The 16,902-nt window shown below is 67.2% G+C and overlaps 4 protein-coding genes across 9 annotated transcripts; 3 read left to right on the top strand and 1 right to left on the bottom strand.

Moving 5' to 3' along the window:
• The first annotated feature begins 2,216 nt into the window (after positions 1 to 2,216).
• On the top strand, positions 2,217 to 3,662 carry LOC121060220. Of its 3 annotated transcripts, none has more exons than XM_040537817.1 (5): positions 2,217 to 2,540; positions 2,574 to 2,642; positions 2,808 to 2,904; positions 3,015 to 3,084; positions 3,165 to 3,662. In XM_040537817.1, exons 1-5 carry the CDS (start codon positions 2,307 to 2,309, stop codon positions 3,313 to 3,315), a joined length of 621 nt encoding a protein of 206 aa, XP_040393751.1. In that variant the 5' UTR covers positions 2,217 to 2,306; the 3' UTR covers positions 3,316 to 3,662. The 3 variants fall into 3 exon arrangements, with proteins under 3 accessions (XP_040393751.1, XP_040393749.1, XP_040393748.1); XM_040537815.1 differs by having other exon boundaries at positions 2,217 to 2,573; positions 2,607 to 2,642; XM_040537814.1 differs by having other exon boundaries at positions 2,219 to 2,642.
• Positions 3,663 to 3,905: 243 nt separating this feature from the next.
• LOC121060221 (coiled-coil domain-containing protein 194-like) lies at positions 3,906 to 6,615 on the top strand. Of its 2 annotated transcripts, none has more exons than XM_040537819.1 (5): positions 3,906 to 4,236; positions 5,119 to 5,215; positions 5,337 to 5,469; positions 5,557 to 5,625; positions 5,800 to 6,615. In XM_040537819.1, the coding sequence occupies exons 1-5, from the start codon at positions 3,907 to 3,909 to the stop codon at positions 5,807 to 5,809; spliced, it is 639 nt and encodes a 212-aa protein (XP_040393753.1). In that variant the 5' UTR covers position 3,906; the 3' UTR covers positions 5,810 to 6,615. The 2 variants fall into 2 exon arrangements, with proteins under 2 accessions (XP_040393753.1, XP_040393752.1); XM_040537818.1 differs by having other exon boundaries at positions 5,557 to 5,640.
• Positions 6,616 to 7,470: 855 nt separating this feature from the next.
• LOC121060218 (plasmalemma vesicle associated protein) lies at positions 7,471 to 11,296 on the top strand. Of its 3 annotated transcripts, XM_040537812.1 has the most exons (6): positions 7,471 to 8,923; positions 9,229 to 9,319; positions 9,545 to 10,134; positions 10,611 to 10,740; positions 10,852 to 10,930; positions 11,034 to 11,296. In XM_040537812.1, the coding sequence occupies exons 1-6, from the start codon at positions 8,546 to 8,548 to the stop codon at positions 11,038 to 11,040; spliced, it is 1,275 nt and encodes a 424-aa protein (XP_040393746.1). In that variant the 5' UTR covers positions 7,471 to 8,545; the 3' UTR covers positions 11,041 to 11,296. The 3 variants fall into 3 exon arrangements, with proteins under 3 accessions (XP_040393746.1, XP_040393744.1, XP_040393745.1); XM_040537810.1 differs by having other exon boundaries at positions 8,451 to 8,923; positions 9,229 to 10,134; XM_040537811.1 differs by having other exon boundaries at positions 8,454 to 8,923; positions 10,611 to 10,930.
• A 1,462-nt stretch (positions 11,297 to 12,758) lies between these two features.
• Positions 12,759 to 16,019, bottom strand: GTPBP3 (GTP binding protein 3, mitochondrial). Its single transcript, XM_040537813.1, is given in 10 exon segments — positions 12,759 to 13,048; positions 13,176 to 13,451; positions 13,587 to 13,752; positions 13,906 to 14,049; positions 14,148 to 14,220; positions 14,356 to 14,558; positions 14,656 to 14,742; positions 15,050 to 15,137; positions 15,139 to 15,289; positions 15,927 to 16,019. Coding segments are annotated over 10 exon segments (1,458 nt in total). The 5' UTR covers positions 15,965 to 16,019; the 3' UTR covers positions 12,759 to 12,816.
• Between the last annotated feature and the right edge of the window lie 883 nt (positions 16,020 to 16,902).

Raw genomic sequence — 16,902 nt, 5'->3', positions numbered from 1 at the left:
TTCAAAGCGAGGTGGTTCTGGAAAAAACATCCATTCCCGTTTTTCAAGCTATTTTTGAAACCTTTGGCCTTTGTTCATCCTCAGGATCCAGACCATAAATAATAATAACAACATACTTAAACCCTTTATGATGACAGCTCACCGAATCTGCCAGAGCATTTTAATTCTCCAGATGTTGAAAATCTGACTCAAAACTCGAAGTTCGGTAAATATTTTGTGTGTTTTTCATTTCACAGCCACTGTTTTGTTTTTTTTTTATCACATGAACCAGCGGAAGAAAGACACAAACTGGAGCGGCTATTTCTGGAGCTGGTTGGAGAAAAGGTGAGCTGGGGGGCCGCTGTCTCCCATCTCCTGCATCCCCCATTCCCCCATCCTGCATCCCACATCCCACAGCCCATACGCCGCATCTCGCATCCCGTATCCTATGTCCCACACCCCATATTCTATATCCCACATCCCATATCCTGCATCCTTTATCCCATATCCCCTATCCTACATCCCCTAGCCACTATCCCACATCCCACATCCTGTGTCCCTTATCCCATACCCATAGATCCCACATCCCATATCCACCACTAAATATCCACATCCCATATCCAGCATCCTCCACCCCTTCTCCCATATCCAAAGATCCCATATCCCCATATTGCACACCTCCCATCCCAGATCCCGCAGCCTACATCCTGTATCCATCTGCTGTGTATCCCGTACCCAAGCACCGCATCCCGTACCCCACAACCACCTCCCACAACCCGTACCCCGTATCCACCTCCCTCATCCCGTGCCCCATACCCGCTCCCAGCCCCACAAGGCCACAGGGAGGTTCCCGGTCCCTCCCCTTCACCCCCACCCACCCCAATTCCTCGGGGTGCTTCGAGGGAGCGAAACATCGGCCGCTATTGACTTTGGTCAGGGGACGTTTCCCTTCTTTCCACTGCATTCCGAAAAACGTCAGCAGGAAAAAAAAAAATTAAAAAAAAATAAAAAATAAAAAAAAGCAGGCTTTTAGCACAAGTCCTGGAAAAAGCGAGTTTCGGGTTTCGCCACCACAGAAGCAAACAGGGCGCGTGGCCGCCCTGCCGAAGGCGAGCCAGCGCATGCGGTGGCTGGACCGCGATGCTCTCCTCCTCCCGGGACGGGGGAGCCTCCTCCTGGCTTCGCCAGCCCCCCCCCGCCTCCGTCCCCCCCGCAGCCCTCCTGAACGGCAGCCGAGGGCGTTTTTTTGGACGGGGACGTCCCGTGAAAGGTTGGCGCGGAGCTGCCCTCCACCCCGCGTGCCGGCGGGGACGTCACGGGTCGGATCCTGACCCTGACACACACCCCTGTGCTGGGCGGTTTGGGGTGGGGCGGGCGGGGGGGGGGGCGTTGTGGGGGCACCATGGAGGCTGCAGCCCCCTGCGCTGGGACCCCCAGAGCTGGGGACATCGCCAAGCCCCAGGTACCCCATAACCAGCCTCTGCCCACACTCCAGCAGTTCACATACCCGGTTACTTTATGCCCTGGGTACCCCATATCCCGGGTACCCCGTACCCTAGGTACACCATATCGGGGGGTACCCCATAACGGAGGTACCCTATACCCCCATTTCCCTATACCCCAGGCACCCTGTACCCCAAGTGCCTCGTACCGCGAGTACTTCATACCCCAAGTTTCTCCACACCCCAGGTGCCCCACAATCTCGTTACCCCACACCCCTAATTCTCCTACTTCCATTTGTCCATATCCCAGGCACCCTATACTCTGTGTACCCCACACTTCAGTCCCTCCATATACCAGGTACCCCATATTTCAAGTACACCACACCCCAGTTTCTCCATACCCCACAGTCTGGGTATCCTGTACCCCAGTTACTCCATCTCCATGCACCCCATACCCCAAGTGCCCCATACATCAGTTTTTCCAGACCCCAGGGACCCCCAACCCAAATACCCCACATTGTTTCTCCATACCCCATCCCCCACTTGCCCTGGGGGATTCCCTGCCCTGTATCCCCGGTCCCGCTCACAGAGAGCACGGGGCTCCCCGCACACCCACAGCCCCCCCCAGATCTGCCCCCAACCCTAGGACATGGGACTGGGGCATGGGTGGGGGGGGGTGGGGGGTCCTTGCAGCCCCCATATCCATGGGAAGGCCACCGACCGGCCACCCCGCGCATCCCTCCCACGTGCCCTTCCATGTGCTGCGCTTGCAAAACCCGCAGGATTTCCTGGAAAGTCCCGTTATTGGAGAAACGAAACTAGGGCCTGAAGGTCCCTCCCAGCGCGCTCGGGTGGGCGCTGGCAGTGCAGCGCGGCGCGGGCAGGATGGAGGGCTGCTGCCTGCGCTGCTGCCTCTGGCACAGGCAGTCCTGGAGGATGTGCGTGGCCCTGGCCATCGGGGTGGCCGTGGTGGTCCTGGTGACAGCCCTCCCCTCCTTGCAGAAGCCGCCGGGGGGCTCGGAGGGGCTGGAGCAGCTGGGGACGGCGCAGCGGGAGCTGCAGGCGCAGGTGGCCGCGCTGGGGCAGGCGCTGGCCGTCACCAACCGGTCCCTCGCCGAGGCGCTGGCTGTCACCTACAGGTCCCTCACCGAGGCGCTGGGCGTCACCACCAGGTCCCTCGCCGAGATGCGGGGGCAGTGGGAGAGCTGCAGAAACGAGCTGGTAGGTGGCGGGGTAAGGGGTGGGGGTGGGGGTGGTATCCCTTACTGGGACCCCCCCCCCCCGGCCCAGGGGTGCGTGGTTTGCTTTGCGCTGCTCCCAGCCTGGGGAGGGGAAGAGCTGGTGCCTGAGGCTGTGTCCCCTGTCCCTTTCTGTCCGTGCACTCAGGACGCGCTGAAGAGCACCGTCTCGGAGCTGAGACAGCATTTAGCCCAGCTGCAGCACCACAGGGACGAGCAGGAGGCCAGCGTGGTGCAGCTGCAAGGTGAGCAGCGGGGACACCCCTGTCCCTGCCCCCTGCGACACCTTGGTTCCTGCCCCCCCCCCCCCAGCCACCCTGCTCCCTGACCCCCACACGCTGTCACCCCCCTTTAGAGGACAACAGGGAGCTCAAGGAGAGGCTGGAACGGCAACAGCATCAGCTGAAGGAGGCGCAGACGAGCAGGTGAGACCCCCGCTCCCCCCGCTCCCCCCGTGGCGGCCCCAGTCCCGTGCGCTGTCACCAACTCTCGCTGTCCCCCCCAGGAGCAACCTCCAGTCGCAGATCTGGAACGCACTGTCAGAGATCCAGTCCATACGGAGCTGGCATTCGAGTGGGACCAGCGTGACGTTCCCTGGCGTGGCCGTGCCCCTCGTCCTCCTGGCTCTGCTCTTCGCAGGGACGCTGCTGCTTTGAGCACGGAGCTGGGAGAATATGGACCTGGCTTGTCGCCGTCCCCTTCTGCCCCCACGGGGCAAGGAGGGACGGTTCCCATCCTGCTGGGATGGGGCTGGTGCTGGCAGCTCACGCAGTGCCTGGGTTGGGAGCTCCCACCATGAGGACGTCGCGTGGGGACATCCTGGGGGGACATTCTGCAAAATGCTGGCCCCTGTGCTATGGCCAGGGCGAGACGGGGATGGGGCAAAGGCAGGGGACAGAGACCTGGCACTGCCCCGGGGCTGCCTATAAGCAAGGGGTTTGCAGGTACTGCGCAGTTAGGTGGGTTTGAACCATTTTCCAATAAAACTGCATGAAAACCCAAAGTGTTTTGTTGCTCCAGCATCAGGACAGCCCCCCCAGCATGGCTTGGGTTTGTCCCGGCCGATTTTACCCACGGCCGGGGCCGAGCATCCTCCCACGCGCTGCACAAACCAAGCCTGCTATGGGCTGTGACCTGCAAGAAACCACAGCCCAAAGCGGCGCTGGGCGAGAAAACCCACAGGCAGCACCCAGAGCAACCCGGGCACACCCCGGGCAGCCACGAACGTCCCCGTCCCCCTCCCCAGCATGGACCCCGCGGTGCCCAAAGCCACGCTGAAGGTGCTGGGGCTGTGCGTGGCGCTGCTGGTGCTGGTGGCGGCGGTGACAGTCTCGGTGGCCGTGCTGCTGTGGCGCTCGGAGGCTCTGGGGATGCTGCGGGGCTGCCGGGAGCGGGCGGCCAACGAGAGCCGGGTGCTGGAGCTGCGCCTGGCCGAGCTGGAGCAGGATCGTGCCCGGCTGCAGCGCGCCGCAGCCGAGAGCGCGCGGGCAGAGGATGCTCGGCGCCGGGAGCTGGCCCAAGCACGCGAGGAGGGCGAGAAGCTCAATTCCAGCTTGGCGTCCTGCCGGGAGCGGGCGGTAGGTGCTGCGGGGATGGGGACAGAGGGGTTCCCGGCCCCTCAGACCCCGCTATGGGGCTGCATGCCTGTGGGGAGAGCAACGCTGCCCAGAAAGTTTGGGGAGGTGGCTCCTGGGGCGGCGCAATGGCCAAGACCGTGTCAATGCTCCATCTCTGGGGGGATTGGGGGCAGGCTCATGGAAAATCCCAGCAGCAGTTGGGGTGTGGAAAGCCCCCCTCCAGTTCCTTGTGCCTGGCTGGGGGGGCGGCTATTCTTAGCAGCGCCCAAACCGAGGCACTCCACACGTATAATTAACCCATCCCAAAGCAGCCGCGGAGGCTGGAGGCCGGTGCGGATCTGCCTCTCCTCTTCTCTCCTCTCCTCTCCTCCAAGGTATTTTTAGCTGTGGACCCAGCTGGGAAAGGGCCTGGCCCCAGCGCTGCGGCCACGGCCGGAGGAAGAGCGGGGCCCACCTCCCCTCCGCCATCCGGCCGAACAATGGCCTGGAGGGGCTGGAAAAGTGCTCCGGCATCCCGGGGCTGGCGCCGGCCGTGGGGACCCGGCTGGGGCGAGCTCATGGAGAGCGGGAGCCCCCAGCCCCCACGAGGCATCCATAGGGGCTGAGCAGGTTGGGGCTCCCGCTGTGCCCCCCATGCATCCTCACCAAGTCTGGGCTCAGGCTGTCCTTTTGGTCCAAGGGGAGAGTTTTTTTTTTTCCCCAAAACCACATCCCTACCTCTTGGAGAAACCTTCCCAGCGTGACAAGGGGGACATAAAGTCACCAGGAGCACGGGGGTTGCTCTGGGGACACCGGTGAGGACAGGCAGCCCTCCAGCAGCAGTTGAGGAGCTGGGACGATGCTGCCCCCCCGTTCCCACGCCGCGGTGTCCCCTCTCCCCAGGCCAGGCTGGAGGCCAACGCGACGGCGCTGCGGGACGAGGCGCTGGCGCTGCGGCGCGAGCGGGCTGAGCTGGCCCGCAGGAACGCGGCTCTGCAAGGTGCGTCCGTCTGTCCGTCCCCTGGGACCCCAGCCTGGGCTGGTGACTCAGCCATGCACGCCCTGGGGGGCGATGCCCCGGCCGGGTGGCTCAGGTTTTGGGGTGCCCCTTCGCCCCGCAGAGGAGCTGGCACAGGGCGCAGAGCAGGCGAAGGGGCTGCGGCAGCGGCTGGAGGAGGCGGAGGAGCAGCGGCGAGCGCTGCGGGCACGCGGGGAGAAGTGTGAGGCTCGGCAGAAAGAGCTCGAGAAAACCCTGTGAGGGTCCCATCCCTTTGCTGTGTCCCCCTCTGGGTTCCCCCCAGGGATGCGGTGTCCCCTAACACGGCTCTGCTCTGCCCGCAGGAGGGACTACGCGGCCGAGGCGGAGGCGCTGCGACGGCGGCGGGTGGGGTCCCGCACGGCCAGGCGCAGGTGCCCCCCTTCCCGGTACATTTTGTGGGGGCTGCCCTCCTGCTTTGGAGGGTCGGGGGCTGGACACCTTGGGGAGGGGGCTTCTCCAGCACAACCATTTGTGGGCGCAGCTCTGCACATGCTACCTTTGTCACTGGTGTCCCCACTCACTCGTGGCTGTCCCCTCTCTTGCAGGAAGGGCTGAAGCCCCGCAGCATCCTTCCTGCCCCCCCCTTTTACCAGCACACCGACCGCACTTGGGTACAGCACCGCCACCGCGCCAGCACGGCTGCGGCCCCCCCCTGCACCCACCTGGGCTCAGCCGAAGCGGGGTGCTGGGGGTGCCGGGGCCGAGCCCATCATTCCCAGTCCCACAGCGCCCCTTAGCACTGGGACCCAGCAGCAGCTCAGCCCCGCTGCGCGGGGCAGCATCAGAGCGGAGCCGTCGCAGCAAGACCACCGGCGCTGCCCTCGCCCGCGTCCCACCGCATCGCGGGCACACAGGGACCGGGCTCGGGCAGTTTCGGGTGCTGGAAGCCTTTGCTGGCCACCACCTGCTTGTCGCAGCTGATTTATTGGAACAGGTTCATGTCCTGAGGTTATCCAAAAGGATTTATTAATCATTAACTCTATCCGTGGATTAAACAGAAGTGGTGGTCAAGCACCTGCTATGGTTAACCTGCAGCCAACCCCCCTCCTGCTTACTACACACCTAAGGATTAAGCCAGCGTCACGTGTACAAAATAATGCTAAAGCTTGACGTGTATAACATATTCCTCAAGCTTGGTCCATAAACATGCCATATGTACAGAGACGTCGCTTACCTCGCTGCAAGCACCAGACGCAGGGTCAGGGCTCTCGGCCTCGAGCACCAGCCCTGCGCAGGGGGATTTGGCACAGCGGGGGGGCTCCGCACACCCCAGTGCCTGCAGACACCCCTAGCGTGAAGCCGTTGACCTGCAGCCAAAGCATGGCATGGCTTTGGGGTGTGCACAAGTCAGGCAACTCCAATTAGGCCTGCTAATCAGCAGCACCCCAAGTGTGGGCGGCAGGAGGCAGAGGGAGGGTGCCCGGCATCCCCGGGCACCCCCAAGGGGGCTGGCAGGGGCTGCAGGGCCGAGCTGGAGGGGGTGGGAGGGTGGGGGGACAGGGATGAGCAGCTGCTGCCGTTTCGCAGCCACTTCCCAGCTCCTTTGATCTTCTCTAAAGACGGTTTCCAGGAAAGTTGCCGATTTTCCTGCCGCTGCCACAGCGATATCCTGTGCAGAGGGCAGGGCGGCTGTGAGAGGCCGAGCGCAGGCATCCGGCCCCCCCCCGCCAAGCCCGGAGGGGGGGAATCGCCCCCAGCGACCCCCATGGTGGGCAGCCAGGCAAAGCTGAGACAAAGGGGGGGGCTGCAATAGGGTCCCAAACCCAGCGGTCCCCAAGCGCGGTCCCACACCCAATGGTTCGGGATGGGCAGGACCCGTTCCCATGGCCCGACCTCGATGCAGCGCCAGCCCTTGGCACAGGAAGGATTAATTATAGACGGGCGGCTAATTGGAAAATGGGACAAAGAGGCAGGGTGTGCACATGGCAGGGGGACTGAGCCGCCCGGGGATGCCCCATGGGGATGCCCAGGCCCCCCAGTGGATTCAGGGAGCCCTCGGGAACCACGAGCATCCCATCGGCAAAGGCAGCGCCGCACCGGGGTCCGGAGCCAGCAGCGGGGTCAGGGGCCAGCGGAGCCCAGACAGCGTCCCCACGGCGGGGCCGGGTGCCGGGGGGGGAGTGGAGGGGGTGACTCACCGTTATTTGCAGCTCAGGAAGGAAACGCAGTAGCTGAGAATGGATTTGGGACCGACACCGTCCCCAGCACCGCAGACACTCGCGGGCCCCAGGGAGCGTGGCGCAGCGAGAAGGCAGGAAACAGCGAGCGGCTCAGCCGCGGCGGGGTCAGCGCCAGCACCTCAGCACCCCCCCTGCTGAGCCCCCCCCCCGCCCCTGTTCCGGGCATCCTGCGGCGCCGGCTGGGGAAGGGCACCACGGAGCGGGGACGGGGACGCACGCGGTGGTTGGGATCTGAACGTGGCCCCGTTCAGCCCAGAGCCGGGATCTGGTCCCGCAGCCCGGCTGTGGTCACTGGTGGAGATGCTCCGTGCCCCAGCCTGTCCCCAAGCTGGACTTCGTGTCCCCTCCGGGCTCACCGCTCTGCCCAGGGGACCCCAAACCTGCAGCGGGACAGGAGAGGTGGCTGCAGACCCTCACCCCCATGGCACAGGATGGCAAAGCCCCTGAGGGCCCATCCTGCACGTGCTTGGCATCCTCAGCAGCCCTGCGGATCGGTGCTGACGCAGGCAACGGGGTCGAGGCCACCTTCAATGCTCTCCGTGGGCCAGAGCACCCACCCTGGCCTCTGGGCTCCCAGCACCGTCCCTCAGCATCCCTCAGCCGGCCGCATCCTTCCCCCAACTGGCTGGAGCACCGGTCCCTGCGTGCTGCAGCTCCCGGCAGCGACACGAGCACCGGCGGGGGGGGTTCCTCCTCCATCCCCCCCTGGCTGCACCCACCCTCACCCATTCCACCCACCCCAGCACCCTCCGGTGCCCGCGGCCGTCGCCGCACGGAGCCGATTTCCTCGCGTGCGGGGTGAGGCTGGGGAGTGGGTCCCAGGGGAGAGCCGATCCCCAGCATCGGCACCGGGGGGGGGGGAGCGTGGGGGGGGAGCGGCTGCGCTTCGCCCCCCGTCTGTCAGCAGCCGGGAACAATAGCCCTCCTGCAAACAGAAGCTGCACTGTGATAACCCGGCAAGTCCGAGGCATCCGGAGAGGCAGGAAGGAGCCCAGCAGAAGGAAATATTAAATAGAGCGATATAAACACGGCCCGGTGAGCAAGCTCCACCCCGGCGCGGCCCCATTGAAAGGGGCTGCCGTGGGGTGGGGTGAGCAGAGCAAGGGGGAGCATGGAGAAGAGCAGCTACGCCATGGCCAAGTTCGGCTTGGAGGCCAAGGAGGCGATGCCCAAGCGGGACTGCGGCTTCTACATGAAGTACGTCTTCCTCTTCACGTCCCTCATCCAGTTCCTCATCATCCTGGGGCTGGTGCTCTTCATGGTGTACGGCAACGCGCACGCGGGCACCGACACGCACCTCCGGCTGCTGGAGGAGCAGATGCAGGACCGCTACAACAAGATCATCACCCTCAGCGGGAGGAACGCCAACCTGACCCGCACCCTCAACAACACCCTGAAGGAGAAGCAGGGGCTGCAGGGCACGCTGCAGAAGGTGCAGCGCGAGCTGGACAAGTGCAACAGCAGCCAGCTCCCCAACGCCACCCCCAAGGTGAGAGCCGGGATGGGGGGGGAAAAAAAAGACCCCATTTAACACCTACCCCCCCCCCCAAAGGGATGGATGAGGGGGTGCGGGGGTGGGGGCAGACCCTGCTGATGATGCTGATGTGTCCCCCCCCCCCCAAGCCCTGGAAGCGCCCATCAATGGGATTCCCACCTCCTTGGCCCTGCCGGATGAGGCCCCGGGGGCCACCGCTGCCGAAGTGGGGTGGTGCCGGGGGGGGGGGGGGGGGGGGGGAGGGAGGGGGGGAAGGTGTCCTACAAACTGCGCTGACCCCCTCCCCTTCCTGCCCCCAGCTGCAGGAAATGATGAGGATCATGATCTACCAGAAGATGATGCTGGAGGATTACCACATGACCATCAACCTCATCAATGCCAACTGCAGCGGTAAGGGGGCCCCTACCCACCCGCCCCCACCCTCAGCATCCCACCCCCCCCCCCCCCAGCCCTCCGGGGAATCCCCAGCACCCCCGGGGCACCCCCCCCGAAGCACACCTCTCCCCCGGGGCTGGGCAGGGACATCACCCCACGATGCCACGTGGGGTGGGAGAGGGTGCGGGCGGCGGCGGGGCACCGTGCACCCCCAACCCTCTGCCCCCCCACCCCGTGCAGCCGAAAAGGCGCAGCTGCGGAGCCAGCTGGACAAGACGGCCCTGGCGAGGAAGGAGCTGGAGGACAACTGCGCCAAGACGAGCACGGCGCTGGCCAAGGCCAGCCAGGAGCGCGAGGGCTGCCAGCAGGAGCTGCTCAGCACCCAGACCCTGTGCGACTCCACCAAGTCCCACCTGGAGCTGCTGAAGCGCGAGTGCAGCATTCTGCGCCCGGACATCAGCATCTCCCTCCAGCGCATCAGGGAGACGATAAGCCCCTACGGCTGCAGCTCCGCGCACGAGGAGCTCAGGAGGCTGACGCAGCGCACCGAGGGGCTCTTCCTCCAGCAGCAGGAGCGCGACACCATGTACAGGGAGAAGAGCGCCTGCGACGTGAACCTGCTGCAGTGCCGCTTCAACTGCTCCCGGGAGAAGCAGGAGCTGGAGAAGCGGCTGCAGGAGGCCGACAAGCAGCTGAAGGGCGGCCAGGAGGAGAAGAAGAAGCTGCTGGCGGAGAAGGAGCAGCTCAGCAAGGAGGTGGGGGAGAAGAGCAAAGCCGCCGTGCAAGCCAACTACTTGAAGCAGCGGCTCAGCATCTGCGAGGGCTCCAAGGTGAGGGGGCAGCTGGGGCACGGGGACAGCCCCGGGTGTCTTCCACGGCCGCTTCGGGAGAGTGCGAGGCTGGGCATGCGCAGCCTTCTTTTGCACAGGCACTTCTCAGCCTTGCATTTTTACCCCTGTGTATTCGGACCCGCACTTTCGCCCGTGCACTTTTGCACAGCCACTCCTGCATGTGCATTTTTTTTCAGCCTGGCATTTTTACCCCTACATTTTCAGACCTGCACTTTTGCCCGTGTACTTTTGCCCACGTTTTTCAGCCTTGCATTTTTACCCAAGTTTTCGGACCTGCGCTTTTGCCCGGTCCCGCGGCGCACCCCGGGCAGGGACAAGCCGCGGTGCCACCCTTGGACCCTGCTCCCCAGAGGTGCCGCGAGCACTCGGTGGCCGTGCCGAGCCCGGCACCGGTCCCGTGGCGTGGGGCAGGGCCCTGAGAGCTGGCACCGACGCGCCCACCCTGCCCTCTGCAGCTGGACACCTTCGACATCACAGGCTCGTGGGTGCCGGGGACCCTGGGGGGCAGCGTGCGGCCGGGGCCCTTCGCCAGCCCCAGCTCCTACGCAGATCCTCTGAGGAACCTGGGCATCTTCGGCAGCGCGGGTGAGTCCGTCCCCAAGCCCAACAGCCCCCCGTCACCCCAGGGGGCATCGCCCCCTGCTATGAGGGTCCCCCGCCAGCCTGGCTCAGGCCCCGCTGCTCTCGCCCCACCAGGCAAAAACAGCATGGAGGAGATGCAGCGGTTGGTGCAGAAGATGATGGAGCAGTACATGGCCACGCTGAAGAACCCCAGGTGAGGGGGGGGGTGGGCATGGGATGACCCCCCCCCCCCCACCCCAGGGCCGGGGAGCACAGGGGGCTGAGAGCACAGGGGCCTGATCCTGCTCTCCCTGCAGCGGCTAGCGGCTGAGCAGCGCAGGGTGAGCCGCAGCGAGGGGCTCAAGGACAGGAGCAGGACAAGCCTGGAGCGGCATTTCCCACAGCACCGATGGAAAACTCCAACCAGGAGCGAGCGGGGACCGGGGCCGCATCCCCCTTCTCCCCTTCCCCACCCTCCCCAAGCCCCCACCTCCCCGCACGCTCGGCTCACACGTGCGTGCACGCAGCGCGGTCGGCAGCTGGAAATACAGGCAGCGCTCAGCACCGCTCAGCACCGCCACGGCTTGCCATGCGTGTACTGCGATGCCCAAGGGGGGGGAGAGCTGGAAGGGGGGCATAAAGGCCAGGGCCGGAGGGGGGGGGAGCGGGAACATCCCGTCCCCGCTGCAGATGGGCAGCCCGGCGGAGGAAACGGCAGCCAGGAAGAGCGCGGTCAGGAGGCGGGGGGGCCGTTCCCAGAAGGGGCCGAGCGCTGGCCAAGGCTGCCCCGAAATGATGGGGATGGGACCACAAGGGATGGGGGCGCGAGGGATGGGGACCCCCAGCTTTGGGGGGGGGGGGGGCTGTGGGTTAAGGCGTCCCTTTGGATGGCCACAATCCTCCCCACCACGAAACCCATCCCCGACGGCACACGGCAAACCCCGAGCTTTACCCCGTGGGTAAGCCCTTGGATGCCACAGCCGTGAGCCACCAGCACAGGAGCAAAGCCCAGCCAAGCCCCACCCCCTAAGCCCTGGGGTCCCTGGGGACCCCGGCGTCCCGGCTTTTGTCACGCAGGGTGGTAGGGCCGGGGCGCAGCAGCGCGTGCAGGACGGGCCGAGCCCGGTGATTAATCGCCGCTGCCACGCTCTGATTTATGGCCGTGCTTCCCTCGCCTTCCTGTTTAAAGAGCCTTTCCTGACACCCGGCCTGCCGGGACGCCCCCTCCTGCGCTGCCCGCACGCCACCAGCACCTTGCCGGTGGCACGTAGCACCCTGCGGGCCACCAGAGGGTCCCTGTCCCTAGCCAGCACCCCTGGGGGGTCCCATTTGGGTCCGCCACGCCACACAAAGCCACGCGCTGCAGCCGTCCAGAGGCACGGGGACGCCACCGGGTCCCCCTGTCCCCAGGGTGCAGGGACAGGGTGGGATGGGGGTGACAGCGGGGCTCAGCCCCAGCCACCCCGTGTGGCCCAGCTGGGGAGCGCAGGGACCTGCTCACTGCTACAGGAGCCCCTGGAGCTCCGCCACAAATAACCCTGAAGCCCCAGATGGGGGTGGGAGAAGGACAAGCACCCCCAGGAACCCCCACTTTTAGGGCCCCCCCCAACCCCACCGAGCCCAAAGCAGCCACGGAGCAGGTCGGGGGAGAGCTGGGGGGCACCCAGGCAACAGACTGGGGCTGTGGGGCCATGCTGGGGGCTGGGACCCCCCCAACCACCGCCCTGGGGAAGGCGTTTGGGGTGTCAGGATGGGTCCCGCATCCCACAGGGCCCCGTGCCGTGCTATGGGAAGGAGATGCCCAAGGGTGAAGCCAAGGTTTTTCCATTCCAGACACTCCAGCTCCTTGTTTATCCTCCTGGCCAGGAAACGTGGCCTTTCCCAGCGCCTTTTTTTTTTTTTTTTCCCCCCACAGCTGGGGCTCAGGACATACACCCCCTGCCCCCCCCCCAGCCAGGGAAAGCACAGCGTCCTGGCACTGGGCCACCGAGCCCTGCGGGGACCGCGGCGGGGGGCGCAGGGGGAAGGATGCCAGAAGCAGCCCAAGGCACCACGGTTTAATACCCGCAAGGAGGGGGGGGGGCGCGCCCCGGCGCCCCGTCACTTGCCGACGCAGAAATCCCTGAAGATGATGTCGAGGACGTCCTCGGCGCCCACGTGCCCGGTGATGCGCCCCAGGTGCCGCCGCGCCAGCCGCAGCTGCTCGGCCGCCAGCCCCAGGTCCCGCGCGCGGTGCCGGCCGTAGCGCGCCAGCGCAGCCGCGCAGTCCCCCAGGTGCTGGCTGTGCCGGCTCTGCGTCAGGCTGGGCGAGCCGGCCAGGGGGTCTCCGCACCTGGGGAGGGGGCAAAAAAAAAAACACCCTGGAGCACCCCCTCCTCAAGCTGCCCATACAGGGATGGGGTAAGCGGTGTCGTGTCCCCCCCCTCCCAGAAAAAAAAAAAAAAAACCCATGCGCTTACAGCTGTGCCAACTGCTGCCCCAGCAGCTCCAGCAGGCGGTCGATGCCGTCGCCCGTCTTGCAGGACAGAAGGGTGGCGGGGGGCACTGGGGGTCCCCGGGCGCAGGCGGCACGCAGAGCCCCCGTGTCCCCCCCCAGCAGGTCGGCCTTGTTGAGCACCAGGATGCAGGGGGCGGCGGGGGGCACCAGGGACCCCACGGCAGCCCCCAGCCCCGCCGGCTCGGCGGGCACGGCCGTGGCATCCAGCACGGCCAGCACCAGGTCTGCTCGCTGCAGCCTGCGGGGACGCGGCAGGGCTGGGCACGGGGCCGCATCCTGCCACGTCCCACGTCCCAACCCTGCAGTTAAACAGGGTGGAGGGGGGGGGTGCCCCCCAATCCTGCCTGCACCCCCCCCTCTGACCCCAGCTCACCGGTCCCGCGCGCGGCTGACGCCCTCTCGCTCGACGGGGTCGGTGGCGTCGCGCAGCCCGGCCGTGTCGCTCAGCACCACGGGGTAACCGGTGACGTTGAGGGACACCTCCACCACGTCCCGCGTGGTGCCCGCCACCGGCGACACGATGGCTGCCGGGCGCTGGCCTGGGGGGGGGTGGGAGACGGGGGGCTCAGGGGTGGGGGGGTGACGCCAGGGACCTCCTGCCCGTACAGGCATCATCGGGGATGGGGAGGTGGCTGCTGTTATCGGGGGTGGGGGTTAAAATGTCACCAGCAGCCCCCCCGCGCCCCACTCACACAGCAGGTTGAGCAGGCTGCTCTTGCCCACGTTGGGGGGGCCGGCGATGACTGCGCGGACCCCCCCGCGGAGCAGCTCCCCCCGGCGCCCGTCCTGCAGGTGGGCACCGAGCTCCTGCTCCAGCACCCGCACGGCTGCGTCCACTGCGGGGACAGAACGGGGACGTGTCGGTCGGGGGGGGGGGGGGGGGGGGGGGACACGACAGCGGGGACAGGGTGCTGTGCCCCCCGCCGCCCCTTACCTTGGGACAACACCTCTTCCTCCACGTTGTCATCCTCGCTGAAGTCGATGTAGGCTTCGAGGTGGGCAAGAGCCTGGGGGGCAGCGAGGGGGACGAGGCTCAGCGGGGACGGCCCCCGTGTCCCCAACCCGTTCCGGCCACGCGTCGAGGGAGGAGAACCCAGGCACCCGGACACCCCCCCCCCCCCCCCCCAAACACCCCCTTTTACCTGGGTGAGGGTCTCGCTCCAGCGCTGGTAGAGCCTCCCCAGCTCGCCCTCCATCTGCCGCAGCGCCTGGCGCCGCTGCGCCTCCGTCTCGGCGTGGATGAGGTCCCCGAGCCCCTCGGCGGCCGTCAGGTCCAGCTTCCCGCGGTGGAAGGCTCGCCGCGTGAACTCGCCCGGCTCGGCGGGGCGCAGCCCGGGCAGGCGCCCTGCCACGGGGCCACCGGGTGAGCCCCGAGCTGGGTGAACCCTCCGGGAGCACCCCGGGGTGCAGGACCCGAGGGGATTGGGGACGGGGGCTCTCACCCAGCGCCCGCAGCACGCCGCTCACCACCGCCGGCCCGCCGTGCACGTGCAGCTCGGCGCAGTCCTCGCCCGTGAAGCTCTGGGGGCCTGCGGGGTGCGGGGAGCTCAGGGCACGGCTCGGATGGGCGCCCACAGGGATTTGGGGAGGGGGAGCAGGAGGGAGCCCCCCACCCGCAGCCGAGCTTAGGGTCGGGGAGAAGGGGGCAGCGTTGACCCCACACAGCCCTGATGCCACGGTGCCGGGGACACCAAGAGGGGCTGCGCCGCGCCGTGATGGGCACCCAGACCCCCCCCCACCCTCCCACCCCCTTCCAGGCACCGAGACCCCCGCCGGGCACCCAAAACCCCCACCGAGCACCCAAAACCAGCCAGGCACCCCTCTACCACCCCCCACCTGGGAACCAGACGACGAGGCCTCGGTCCAAGGGCTCGGCGGTGGCGGGGTCTCGGATGCGCCGCAGGGCCAGGACGCGGGGGGGGGGGCAGCTCGGGGCGCCCCGTGAGGCTCCTTAGGGCGCCCCGGCTGCCCGGCCCGCTGGTGCGGATGACGGCGACCCCGCAGCGTCCGTGCCCGGAGGACACGGCGAAGATGGTGTCGCCCCGCGCCGTGCAGCACAGGCGCTGCTGCGCCCACCTGCGGGGGGGGGCCGTAAGTTGGGGGGGGGGGGGCGGTTCCCGTGCACACCCCAAAATGGGGCACAGTGGGTGCAGGGATTTGACGCCCCTCCCCATTCACCTTGCCCCACGTATGGGTGCGCCCCTTCCCCTTGCATCCCCCAGGGGTGCGCCCCCTCGGGACACCCACTGGCCCCTGGGAGCCCCCCCCCATCACCACCCCCAGGGGTGCAGCCCCCCCCCCCCCCCATGCAGACCCACCTCTATGGACACCCCCTCCCCAAACGCACGCCCCATACCTCAGGACCCCCAGCCCTAAGCGTGCCCCCCCTTATGTGCAAACCCCCCCCACGCACCCCCCCTCTCCGTGCAGACCCCCTCCCACGTACCCCCTTCCCCGTGCAGCCCCCCCAACCCCCCCTTCCCCATGCAGCCCCCCCGTGCACCCCCCATGCACCCCCTCCCCTTGCACCCCTCTTCCCCTGCAGACCCCCCCTTCCCCGTGCACCCCCCTGTGCACCCCCCTGTGCACCCCCCCCGCCCGTGCACCCCCCCTCCCCCTGCAGACCCCCCCCCCCGTGCACCCCTCCTCCCGGTACCCCCTCCTCCCGGTACCCCCCCTCCGTGCACCCCCCCCGCCCCCAAGGTGCCCCCACCTCCGTCCCGCCGCGCTCAGCGCCCCGCGCAGCGCCATGAGCCCTCGCCCCCCCCCCCCCAGCGCCCTGCGGCGGCCTCGGCGCGGGAGCCCCGCCGCGCCCGCGAGCGCCACCCGATTGGCTCTTTCAGCTCCGAGGGCGGGCTTTATACCGATATGCCGCTTCTGATTGGGCGGCGGCGGGGAATGACGCGGCGCCGCCTGAAGCCGCGCAGGAGCAGCGCGCTTCCGCCCGGCGTGGGGCACAGCGCAGCGCTGCGGTGGCTGCGGGGGTCCCCCCGGTCCCGCCCCCCCCCCCCCCCCCCCGGTCCCCAGCGGGCCAGCAGCGCTGCCGGGGCTCAGTCCCGTCCCCCCCCAGCCCGGGGGTCCCCCTCGTGGTCTCCCTCCCCCCCCCCCCCCCCGAGCTGGGGGCTGCTGGCAGCCTGCTGGGGCCTGGCCGGGGCTGCAGCGGCGGGGGGGGGGGGGGCACGGGAGGGGGGGGGGCAGGGGATGCAGGAGATGGAGGGGGTGAAGGGGATGCAGGAGGTGAAGGGGATGCAGGGGATGCAGGAGGGACTCAGGATGATGGAGGCAGGGATGCAGGAGGGACACAGGAGCTGCAGGAGGGGCGCAGGAGGATCAAGGCAAGGGTGCAGGAGGGATGCAGGAGGATGCAGGGTGATGGAGGGGATGGAGGAGATGCAGGACGGATGCAGGAGGGACACGAGATGCAGGGGATATGCAGGCGATGCAGGGGATGGAGGGGATGCAGGAGATGCAGAAGGGATTCAGGGTGATGGAGGCAGGGATGCAGGAGGGATGCAGGGGATGGAGGGGATGGAGGAGATGCAGGACGGATGCAGGAGGGACACGAGATGCAGGGGATATGCAGGCGATGCAGGGGATGGAGGGGATGCAGGAGATGCAGAAGGGATTCAGGGTGATGGAGGCAGGGATGCAGGAGGGATGCAGGGGATGGAGGGGATGGAGGAGATGCA

The sequence above is a fragment of the Cygnus olor genome, chromosome 26 (assembly GCF_009769625.2).
Source record: "Cygnus olor isolate bCygOlo1 chromosome 26, bCygOlo1.pri.v2, whole genome shotgun sequence".
Lineage (NCBI taxonomy): Eukaryota > Metazoa > Chordata > Aves > Anseriformes > Anatidae > Cygnus > Cygnus olor.
The sequence above is the reverse complement of the archived record's forward strand: the minus strand, read 5'-3'. Positions and strand labels throughout refer to the sequence as shown.

Bases quoted from the DNA above. Each gene is read 5' to 3' on its own strand.
- LOC121060218 (XM_040537810.1), top strand. From the start codon at position 8,546: ATGGAGAAGAGCAGCTACGCCATGGCCAAGTTCGGCTTGGAGGCCAAG. The intron at 8,924-9,228 runs GTGAGAGCCGGG...TCCTGCCCCCAG, and splicing joins TCCCCAACGCCACCCCCAAG to CTGCAGGAAATGATGAGGAT. The intron at 10,135-10,610 runs GTGAGGGGGCAG...TGCCCTCTGCAG, and splicing joins GCATCTGCGAGGGCTCCAAG to CTGGACACCTTCGACATCAC.
- LOC121060221 (XM_040537818.1), top strand. From the start codon at position 3,907: ATGGACCCCGCGGTGCCCAAAGCCACGCTGAAGGTGCTGGGGCTGTGC. The intron at 5,216-5,336 runs GTGCGTCCGTCT...TTCGCCCCGCAG, and splicing joins CAGGAACGCGGCTCTGCAAG to AGGAGCTGGCACAGGGCGCA. The intron at 5,470-5,556 runs GTGAGGGTCCCA...CTCTGCCCGCAG, and splicing joins AAAGAGCTCGAGAAAACCCT to GAGGGACTACGCGGCCGAGG.
- LOC121060220 (XM_040537814.1), top strand. From the start codon at position 2,307: ATGGAGGGCTGCTGCCTGCGCTGCTGCCTCTGGCACAGGCAGTCCTGG. The intron at 2,643-2,807 runs GTAGGTGGCGGG...CCGTGCACTCAG, and splicing joins AGAGCTGCAGAAACGAGCTG to GACGCGCTGAAGAGCACCGT. The intron at 2,905-3,014 runs GTGAGCAGCGGG...ACCCCCCTTTAG, and splicing joins CAGCGTGGTGCAGCTGCAAG to AGGACAACAGGGAGCTCAAG.